The sequence below is a fragment of the Alligator sinensis genome, unplaced genomic scaffold (genome assembly GCF_000455745.1).
Source record: "Alligator sinensis unplaced genomic scaffold, ASM45574v1 scaffold1034_1, whole genome shotgun sequence".
Lineage (NCBI taxonomy): Eukaryota > Metazoa > Chordata > Crocodylia > Alligatoridae > Alligator > Alligator sinensis.
Window position 1 is genome coordinate 19,694 of NW_005842798.1, and position 11,595 is coordinate 31,288.

The window sequence follows — 11,595 nt, forward strand, 5'->3', positions numbered from 1 at the left end:
ATAACTCTTCATTTAGAGATTACCAGTGTGTGCTGTATTTGAAAACTGAACTCCCTGCTTTCAGAACCACTCCACTCAGAACCTTATCTGTGGTCATCTCAGGGGGCTGAGATCAACTTCAGGGGTTTCAGATGACTTCAGGAACATAAAATTAATTATCCATTAGTGATTCAGGAAACACTGAGTTATACATTTTCCTGCGGGGGTGGGGGTGAAATCTGTTATGACAAACCATGAGATGTAGAATATTTATTGTCTTGCAGACCCTTTCTGTAAATTCTATAAGGTTGTTTGCTCAGTGGATTATAGTGGTTTGAGGAGCTCTTTTAAATCATGAAAGCACCCAACTTCAATAGAGAAGAAAACACCATCTTTTCAGCGTGTATTAAAGATTGGAGAGTGGGGTTGACCAACATCAGCTGAGTATAAAGCAGGGCATGAAGGCAACTAATGACCAGAAGGAGCAAGACTTTGTCAACTGTGAAGCTGACCAACCCAGCTGACTCTTTTGCACTCAATAATTCTGATTTCTCTTGCCACCATGCATGACTGCTTCCTCTGAAATGTTCTTAATGGGATGTTGCTGAGGGGATTATACTTCCTGCCAACCAATAAGTGACAACTTTTCTGAGATCAGAGTTGGAGTAAGCAGAATTGAAAGCATAAGTGAATTGGTTGTGTCACCTTTAATAGGATTGGAAACCTTATTGAGCAGAAGTCTAAGAGAAAATCGGAAAACCAGTTCTTATGCTTCCTCCCAGGTGATCAACTCTGTGCTACATACGAATGAAAGCTGTGTGACATGCTAGTTCTTAATTATTTTCTCTGAGAACTGCTGGTGATCAGCGTTCTGGCTGGCATCCATACTATGCCAGATTACAAAGGCTGGTAACAAACTTCTGGCAACCAAAATTTTACAGCATGGCAAGAGAGTTGTAAAGCTTATTCCTGCATCTGGTAGTTTAACTCATTAGCCTCAACCTTCTCCTATAGTATGTATGTCAAACAATCTCCTGCAGTATGTTATTGGTAACCTGCTGTCTTAATTTAGAGTTTTTAATAACCAAGTCCTTAAAACATATCCATTAACTTTTTCTTCTTTGCTGTTCGCAGGCTAAATTTCAAAATGTCGTTTGGGAGAGACATGGAGCTGGAACATTTTGATGAGCGTGACAAAGCACAGCGGTATGGCAGAGGGTCTCGGGTAAATGGCCTGCCCAGCCCTACTCACAGTGCCCACTGTAGCTTTTACCGAACCCGCACCCTACAAACCCTCAGTTCTGAGAAGAAAGCCAAGAAAGTTCGTTTCTATCGCAATGGAGATCGGTATTTCAAAGGGATTGTATATGCCATTTCCCCTGACCGGTTTAGATCTTTCGAGGCCCTGCTGGCTGATCTGACCCGAACTCTGTCTGATAATGTGAATCTGCCCCAGGGAGTGAGAACAATCTACACCATTGATGGCTCCAAGAAAATTTCCTCCTTGGACCAACTAGTAGAAGGTCAGCATTAAAGAGATGCAAGTGTAAAGTTCCTAACTGCATCAATACATTACCTTGCCGTTTTTACATTTGTATCAATGCATGCCTAACTTAATAAATTTTCCATAAGTATGGATTGTAAATGTAATCTGCTACTATCCATTTCCCCCTGCTGTTGATTTATGCTGATTCCTCTCTCCTGGAGCAACTGGTGGCAAGAGGAATCAGCAGGGGAAGGATGGTAGAGCCTGAAGTAAGAAGCACAGCATATTGCAACTGTGAGTCACATGGCCCCTGCCTGCAAGCTCCCCACCCTGCCACCTGCCCCATAGGAAATTCTCTTTTCTCTGTCTAATAAGAGACTTCAGGAATGTGATTAGCAATAGTTTTCTACTCTTGGTTAGGAGGAAACTTACAGGATTATTAATATAATAATATGCGTTAATAGTTAATATGTGTCTCCTTGAATCTTTGCAGAAGCACACAGTGACCAGCTTCCAAATGGTCATGTTAACTTTTGAAGAGCCACACGTGGCTCCAGAGCCACAGGTTGGCCACCCTTGGTATACAGTCTTGTTGGAACTAGTAACCGTTTCCTTTTCTGTTCCCATCATGGTAACCATCCTAGATTTTTTTGGAGCTGTTTCCTTCCTAACATGTTAACACTTCACTGAAAAACTACTCTGCTGAACTAGACCAAGCCATTGGTACCCCTAGTCAATTGTTTGTTACAGCAGCAAGTGTCCTTGCTGATGCATCAATGCTGGCTCTGGTATGTTTAAGTAATCTGGGTTCCTTCAGAATGAGGGCACGCCATTCTTTTCTTTCAGGAAACCTCTTGCTTTAGGAAAACTGGTATACATCCCACTCCTTGTAACAGAAGGAAAAGTAGGTTTCATAATAAAGGCTGGTTATGATACCAGCTCAGTCGGGGCAATGCAATTACAGCCGTTACTTTCTTCCTGCAATGCAGTGATGATAATAGGCCATTGCCTCTGGATGTACACTGTTCCCTAATCCTCTGGTGTTCGGAATCATGAAGCTGCTTCTAAATTAGGTCTCCCTCACCTCCAGCAAAATGCATTGTCACCAAGATGCCTGTTCATTTGTCCCTGGTGTCATTCTTCTGTAGATACCATTTCTTAGTTTAGAACACAGAAAAAATGATTTACGTGGTGTCTGACATTAAACCTGGTACGTTCCAGAAACATAACTGAAGCCCAATTCTGCTTGAGAGAAGGGATAAGATATATTATTTCACTTCAGCATGAACAGAGACATGCTATAAAGGCCTTTAGGTCCAACAAGTGGCCTTAGTTGTATTTAATTCATCTGTGCTTCTATGTGAAGGGGAGGAAGACTTCCCAATGCTTTAATGCTATTCTAGCCTAAAGAAACCCAAACAACCCTGTGAGTTTGAGTATGAGCGTGTTCACACTTAGTCACATGAGTAGACTCACTAATGTCATGGATGTGTGTGTAGGTTTTGTTTTTGTTTTTTCATTGTTGTATCAGCTAAATATACCAATGAGGATAGGTGCTGTATCACCACTTGTCTTTTTTTAAATATGACAAGGAGAGGATCAGCATATGATGAGAGGATCGGATAAAGGAAAACTAATGTAGTGACTGGAAGAGGAAAAGGTAATAGCAAAAATGGTATAACAAGAAACAAAAATCCAGTATGACAGCAACTAAAAATCCCAGCACATGAAGTGTGTAGCCATTATTGAGTGTTTCTTGTAGGCATCACAACAGAGGGAAGTCTTGAGAGAGTGGGAAAAGGACCGTGCAGCAAAGTAAGAATTGTTTTTCTCAGGCTTTTTCTTGGGTAGGAAATAGGGTGGGAGAGAGCATGAAGGGGTTATTGCATAAGTAAGGATTTTCAGGTATAGACCCACAATTTTAGTGTAGTGGGAGGGAAGAAACTTCATATTGAAACAATGTCTTTGGTTCCAAGGTAGAATCCAAATGCTAGAAAACGAGTGTAATATTTATATTGTGGGAGGGAGGGAGAGAAGAATCATTGCTGAAAGGGTGATAGGGCAAATATTAATCCACAACCATGCCAGGGCTGCAATTCTGTCTTCCCTTCCTTTTGGAAATAATTAATAGAGCTCTTCATACTATCTGCTGGCATTATCAGCAAGAGGTAAATGTCACTGATATTCATGCAGATTGGTTGGCTGCAAAAATTGTGCAAAAGCCAGCTCTTAAAAAGAGGAGAACAGAATGAAGAGGGAGCAGTAAATTTATTTATTTAAAAATACCAAACTGGCTAAAAAAAATACTGAATAAATTCCTCCCTTATTGCCATTGTAGGGAATAATAGAGCTGGAGAGAGATGGGGGTTTTTTTGTGGGGGGAGGGAGGGGGTTGTGGGGTTTTGTTTTGTTTTTTTTATCTTCTCTGAGGCAAGAAACATGCAGATCTGTACTTCTCCCCATCCACTCTTCCTCTTGCATGCTTTCCATCCATCAAGTGCCTATGTAAAGGTCAAATCTCAATAGTATATTCCCATTTCCATATGGTATATTTGTGGTGGGATTTAAAAAAATAAGTGGCTGTATATAATGGAAAAATTAAATCCATATTCCCCCCCCCCCCAAAAAGCTTTTTTTTTTTTTATCTTAGTTTTTGAGAATTGGTGCTGATTAACTTAATTTTTAAAAAATGCAGTGGACTATTTTGTTGCAATTTGTTGAAATCTGCATAATAGAGCATGAACTTAACATACTGACAATTCACAGGGTTTTAAAAAAATTCAATCACCTCCATTTTTTTGTTTAAATTTAACGTCTTTCGGTTGTTTATTACAGCAGTAATTAGCTTGCAGCTGTGCTTTGTGTTTAAATAGCTGGAAAATCACTTGGTTTTGCCACTTGTCCAATTAAATTCCTGCTCAAACTATTGAAATGTGAAATGTTGCTTTGTGTGCTATGGGACTAATGCTCTCTTGCTATATGAGCTAACTTAATGGGAACTTTCTTCAGTCAGATAACTATTAGTATCTGTACCTTTATTTTGAGGAGCTCATACTGAAGACAACGTTCTATTTGCGACAAATGAGGCTTGCCTTGAATTAAATACCGATAATGATTTGTCTTGAAATGTGAATCTTTCCCTTTTTTAGATCCTTTTCTTCCAGGCAAATGGAGAAGATGGTGCTTTCTCCAATAGGACAAGAGTCAGGGAGGTCTTTAGATGATCCGTGAGAGACAGTGACTGGTTCTGTGAGAAGCCATATTGAGCTAGTGGTGGCAAGGATGTCGCTATAACAGAACTGTGAAGAAAGTAGGCCTGAAAGAGGAAATAGGATGCAAATGAGCTGTTTTGCATCTGCAGCATTTTGCATTGCTATGCTGGAAGCTTATGGCATTCTGGAAAGGAACTGCAAGATGAGAATTTTAAAAAGCAGTTCAGGTGTCTTAGACACCTTTTCCATTAATTTTAAATTCAAAGCAGTCCATAACCATTTGTATACTGCCTTTCTGGTAAACCTGGGAGAACTTCTGAGAAACAAGCCTCACCAGTTTTCTCTCAGTCTTGCACAAGCTTGAACTGCACTTCTTATCTTTCAGTTATCATGGAAGAAGAACATGCACATGAGCAATTAACATGAAGCAGCTGACAAATGATGGAGTCCTGTCCCCTCTTGTCCCAAACAAGCCATTTGCAAGTCTATACCCAAAGATGAACTAGCACCTCCACCATTGATTTGTTACTGGACAGCAGAAGTAAAAATTAATATATTGGAGGAAGCAACACAACTCTGAAGTGGGATTATATATTAATCAACATTAACTGTTTTTGTAGTGGTCCATATTCCTGAAGTGTATAGACCATGGAACGAGCTGTGGCTTCAGTTCTCCTTGGATGCATCTACACATGCAATTAATACCTGGGACAGCAGCACTTTGACCTGGGGTGTAGCAGCCCTGGGCTGGCAGGGGGCACACAGGGGATTAGTCCTGGCCTCTAGGTAATGGTGCCAGGTGCTGGAGGGGCTGGCTGGGGCACAAGGGTACTAATGTGTGGAACTAGGTGGCAGGCAGCCCCCGCACTTTAGCACCCTCTTGCCACTGCTTGCCCTTGTCACCATCTACATATGTGTTTCAGTGCAGTTAAGTCCTCCACAGTAAGATAATACTGTTGGGGAGTTGATTAATTTACTGTGCCCTAATACTGGTGCATGTGTAGATGGTAATGCTTTACTGCAGATGCAATTAATCTACTCTACAGTAAAGCGCATGTGAAGATGCACTCCTCCTTTATTTGTATCATCAAGGACTTCCGGTCATGGTCTATTATATCAACTGCTGAAGAAGCCCCAAACAACAAAAGAGTTTCTGGCCCAAAGGGCAAAAAGAGACAATGAGACAATATTGGTCAGGCTTAATAGGCAATAATTTCTGTGTGGTCTAGCTGTTACCATTTCCCATGATGCCTAATCAACAAAATGTAAGTCATTTTGTGGGTGTTCCAAGGCATCTCCTCATGTCATGTGAGGAAGAATATGGGCGAACACATATGTGTGTCTTTGAAAAGCTAACATGTAATGGTAAAGGCTGGCAGTGGAGGTGATTTTGAAACAAATCAATCTCTCCATTGCAAGCGAGGTGATAATTAAGGTGGGGATAAGTCATCAGTGCCTCAGAAGTAAAGATAAACAGAATATTTGAAGTGAAGAAAGGCACAGGACACTGGAGTGATTCAAAGAGAGGATGAGTGGGTGAAAGTGATGGGGTAAGAGAAGGATCTTCTAAACAATACATGTATGTATACATAGGCTTATAGTTAAGTACCTGTGTCAATGTTTGTAGAATTATGGCCTTATGAACATAGGAATGTCTGACTCCATTTTGGATATTTGCTAAGGACCTGATCCTGTACATGATATTTGGATTGGGTCCTATAACAAATGTCTGCAGTCTCCATATTTTTTAGTAAACATGCTTCTCAACTTATGTAATTGAACAGTCTGTTCTCATAGAATATGCAGCTTTAAACTTTCCAGCACCATTTTTCTTACAGCTTTTTTTCTAACCATATTAGGCAGTTTTATCATAGACTGATAAATGGTTTCTTTCCACTACGCAAGATGTACGCTAATACAAATGTAGCTCTGAATCTATGAACCAAAGTTAATTCAAAATTAATTTATTGCTTTTGTGATAGTTTGTCAGGCCAGGCCTCTCTTGGTCTGCTATCTGGTACCATGTAAACCAGTATAGCCTGTTCCATGGTTGGCAACTAACCTGGCACCCCCACCTGGATTAGCTTGGGTGAAGAGGGTGTGTAGACATCCAGCCGGTCTAGAAACAAGACCTGTCAAAGGGCAGATGAGCTCCCTGTGAGCCAACAGCCATCCATACCTGGAGAGGAGATGAGCGCTGTTACTTTGCCTGAAGAATCACCAATGAGGCAAAGCAACTTAGCTAACCTCGTGCAGAGTGGAGGAGGGTTGTTACAGCATCTAAGGTGCCCCAACAGTTGTGGTGGCCTTGGGACTGACTTGACTTGACTTTTGTGATAGAACCAACAATATGGTAGGTACTTTCCAGCTATTTTTCCAGGACAAGTACTAGCCTTTCTTTCTTGGTCCAAGGGCTGCAAATATTTGATCTGTAAGGGAGAGAGAGATATGAGATAAAAAGTTCCATAGATCATACTGGGACCTGGATTTATATTCCAGTAAGAAAAACAATGCAGGGGAATTGGTTGTGCAAAGGAGTGCCATGTCATCTACATCTTTAAAATTAAGAGTCCTTTCAAAATAACTAATGTTGTCTGATCTGTACCAGATACTAGAAAGTTGTTGGGACAGTGACTATTAAGTGTTGAAGACCATATGAGGTGCAGGTTTATTTACTCAGTTTGTGGCAATGTTGCAGTGTCTTCTCTTATCTCAGTAAAAACTGCAGGTGTGGAATGTTATAATGTCATGAATGCTGCCACAAAAAAGTCAAGACACCAAGCACGCAGTTCCATTAGTTCACAGCTGTATTAGGAATCACATCTGGGAATAATAAATAACTCAAATAAGAAATCCAATGATAATTCATCTAGTACAGATTGTTCTTCCTTTGTAGTCCTTTCTGCTTAGCGGATGGCTGCCTCTACCCTCTCAATCCCTCTGTTGCACCTGTTGCCATCACTTTATACTCATATGGAGGTGAAAAGGGTGAAACAGAGGAGCTAGTTTTGAGGTCTTTGTAGACATTAGGATCTCCAACCGCATTCCTTTTTGTCTCTTTTGATATTCTAGAATTGGAACTTGCCCCTTACTGAACAGCAACCTACTGTACCAGGAAGCACTGGCAGGTTGCTTGGCTGCCCTCCCCTTGCTTCTAGATTCTGAGTTGATCATTCACTTTCCTGCTTGAATTGTACCACCTCTTTTTCTTGAATACCTCAGTAGTGTCATGCAGCTTCTTGCTGGGCAGTTGCCATTCTTTCCTTCTGCCATAACCTAACCTGTAGCTGCTTTATTCCTCTAATGATATTTATATATATCATTAGATATATAAATATATTTTTCCATTTGCAAAAATCAGGTGGTCTGTAACCTGTAATGCCATAACAGAGGGTCTGGTAGAGGTTACACCAGCTCCCAGGAAAAAAGACTCCAACTGGACCCTTTAAAGGCTGGATGATTGGGATAACAGAAAGACATTAACACTACATTTACAAAGACATTAGCACTAGAAAATGAGCAACCATCTTCCTTGGAATATTAGTGTAAAGCAAGCTGCAATACTGACAAGCCAGTAAAAGCTGATGTTGCCTCCTAATCAGTACTCCATCTCTTAGCAGCCATTTTGCTGTATTATTTTAAAGCAAACGAATATCTCCCATCATAACACCTGTCTCTGCTGAAAGAACTAATTAACTAACAAATAGGTGACATTTGGCTGTACATAGTTCAACTGCAAGTAAAGAACAGTTCAATGAGCATTTTGAGCCGAAATGTGGCCAGAGGGCTTCCATTATAGAAAATTGCTATTCATGATTTTGAATCAAAGATTTGTTGTATGAGTTACACTTGGAATTTTAAATAGGCTATTAGGTTAAATATTGATTACCCCCAGAATTTATAACACCTACATTATGTGTTGTGCATTTATTGAGCCACTAAACTAAATATAAAAAAGAATATTCCCTCTACTCCTGTTTTTTAGGGATGAATATATATATTAGAGAAGGTATCTTAATGGTTGGTTTGGTTTTGTTTTTAATTCATAGTTGAATGTCCGAAGCAGTTGGAAGTTCACATGCTTTATTTTTCTTCAGTAGTTATAAGTACTGCAGACAAGACTTGTGACGTGATTAATGATAGATGAATGAGCATTTCATGGTGCAATCTCTTCCTTTGGGGGGGATATTCTACAGTTCTATAGATACTGTCATTTAGGATACTTTTTATGGCAAGTATCCAGTACTGTATGTTGACTACTTTAGTTCTGGTTTATTTGAAATTTCACGAGGCACAAAATTACTCTTCTTTGTGTATATAGCCTTCAAACACTTTTGTAGTTGGTTGCTTCCATCATACATTTCCCTCTCCTCCCCACACACTTCATTGTCATGTCACAAAGGGTTATGTTTAGGGCTAGTTTATATCTTCAAACCAAACCCTATGTAAAAGGTGATACTTAAGGTTCAACACTTCTGGAGCAGCCCATAAAAGTACCCTCTTTGAGGCATATTTCCCTCCCTGATTCTGTGCTTCTCCAGAGCTAATCATTTGGTGATGGACTAAATCCTTAGTCTCCTGTAGCCCCAAAGCATATATTACTATGTTAAGATTCATGTGTGAAAATTGTGAATGTAACCTTTTGTTATCAAAAATTGTTTGACTTTAAATTTCTGGCTGCCATCAATTTGGAGTGCTGGTACAAGCAAATTAAGCTTGTACTTAATTGCTGCTCTAATTGGGGGCCAATGTTTTTAAACTTGGGTATAGAACAGGGGTTCTTAACCAGGGATACTTTGCAAGGTCCCAGGAGGTATGAGGGGGTGGACAAGGGCAAAGCCTAGCCACCCTGTGCTGCTGCCTACAGGTGCAGAGCTGGGGGCGGGGGGGGCGCTCATCATCTTCACCCTCTCACCCCTGCTTTGTGTCTGGCTGCTTGCTACCCCTTCCCCCCTGGGGGTACATTTAATCAAAAGGGGGCCACTGGGGGTACACTTATTAAAAAAGTTTGAAAACCCCTGGTATAGAAAATGGGATGTACATTGCTCAGAATAGGACAAGGGACAGCTCTAAATTGGGTGCTGATTGATTTTTAATTCATTTTGGTTCTTGTGCTTTTTGAACATTCATGTGAATGACAGGTTACCTGTTAGGTAGAACAAGTTTCAATAAACCTCCATCAGTATCTTATAATCATATTTTAGGCTGCTCCTTGAAGGGGAAAAGAAAGTATCTTGATATAAAAAGGATACCTTTTTGGTGAAAAGCTACAGTAATATGGAAAGCTACAGGGGATGTGGGAAATCTGGCAAATAAAACAACCAGCAATTTTAGTGGTTTATTTTTATAAATGGTTCTTGATGCAGTTTACCAGCAGAAGATTAAGTAGTTTGTGGTACATTCATTAGGTACCTAATTAACCTTTATAGTTGTGGCATAATAAGTTGCCCAAGTTTAGAGGGGGAAGACTGTACTGGGGTAAAAATCCAGCATACTCAAGGCATAAATCTTTTGAGGTAGTAAAGGCTATTATAACACTATATGTAATAAAATTACATCTAACTAGCTTGGCATCGATTTATAAAGAATGGAGGCAGCCTGCCCCTTTGAAATATATAACATTAAAAATTTGACTTTTTTTTAAGACTGTTTTCTTTTGTGATTGGATGATCAGTTGTGTAGTGTTTACCATCACACAGTAAACCTATTTTTCAGAAGATCCTATTTTAAATGTGCTTTTTGTAATTAAGTGAATTAAGTAGATATACTTAACTGTTATTGATTGAAGATTCATAGAAATAAGTAGTTTTGTTAATTATTAGAAGGGACAAAAGTAGAGTGCAACCAGTTTTATATCATAAGTAACTCTATTCTACAGAGTGATAGTTTTTACTGATGCGGTTAAAAAAAAAAAATCTAGAAAAAAAGATTTCATAGATGTTAGGGTCGGAAGGGACCTCAATAGATCATCGAGTCCGACCCCCTGCATAGGCAGGACAGAGTGCTGGGTCTAGATGACCCCATCTAGATGCTTATCTAACCTCCTCTTGAAAACCCCCAGGGTAGGGGAGAGCACCACCTCCCTTGGGAGCCCGTTCCAGACCTTGGCCACTCTAACTGTGAAGAAGTTCTTCCTAATGTCCAATCTAAATCTGCTCTCTGGTAGCTTGTGGCCATTATTTCTTGTAACCCCCGGGGGTGCCTTGGTGAATAAATCCTCACCAATTCCCTTCTGTGCCCCCGTGATGAACTTATAGGCAGCCACAAGGTCGCCTCTCAACCTTCTCTTGCGGAGGCTGAAAAGGTCCAGTTTCTCTAGTCTCTCCTTGTAGGGCTTGGTCTGCAGGCCCTTAACCATACGAGTGGCCCTTCTCTGGACCCTCTCCAGGTTATCCGCATCCCTCTTGAATTGCGGCGCCCAGAATTGCACGCAGTTTTCCAACTGCGGTCTGACCAGCACCCAATAGAGGGGAAGTATCACCTCCTTGGATCTATTCGTCATGCATCTTCTGATGCACGATAAAGTGCCATTGGCTTTTCTGATGGCTTCGTCACACTGCCGACTCATGTTCATCTTAGAGTCCACTACGACTCCAAGATCCCTTTCCACTTCCATGCCACCCAGCAGGTCATTCCCTAGGCTGTAGGTGTGCTGGACATTTTTCCTCCCTAGGTGCAGCACTTTACATTTCTCCTTGTTGAACTGCATTCTGTTGTTTTCTGCCCACTTGTCCAACCTGTCCAGGTCTGCTTGCAGCTGTTCCCTGCCCTCCGGCGTGTCCACATCTCCCCATAGCTTTGTGTCATCTGCAAACTTGGACAGAGTACATTTCACTCCCTCATCCAAGTTGCTGATGAAGACATTAAAGAGTATCGGTCCAAGGGCCGAACCCTGTGGGACCCCACTGCCCACACCCT

The 11,595-nt window shown here is 40.8% G+C and overlaps 1 protein-coding gene across 3 annotated transcripts in view; it reads left to right on the forward strand.

Annotated features, from left to right (window-relative positions):
- The first annotated feature begins 697 nt into the window (after positions 1 to 697).
- The window catches only part of LOC102379795 (serine/threonine-protein kinase DCLK1), a 410,739-nt gene continuing 399,841 nt past the window's right edge, over positions 698 to 11,595 (forward strand). For all 3 annotated transcript variants that reach the window (XM_014525416.2, XM_025191247.1, XM_025191248.1), the window contains exons 1-2: positions 698 to 761; positions 1,114 to 1,502. In XM_014525416.2, coding sequence (XP_014380902.1) covers positions 748 to 761; positions 1,114 to 1,502 — 403 coding nt within the window. In that variant the 5' untranslated portion in view covers positions 698 to 747. The remainder of the gene's footprint in view (positions 762 to 1,113; positions 1,503 to 11,595) is intronic.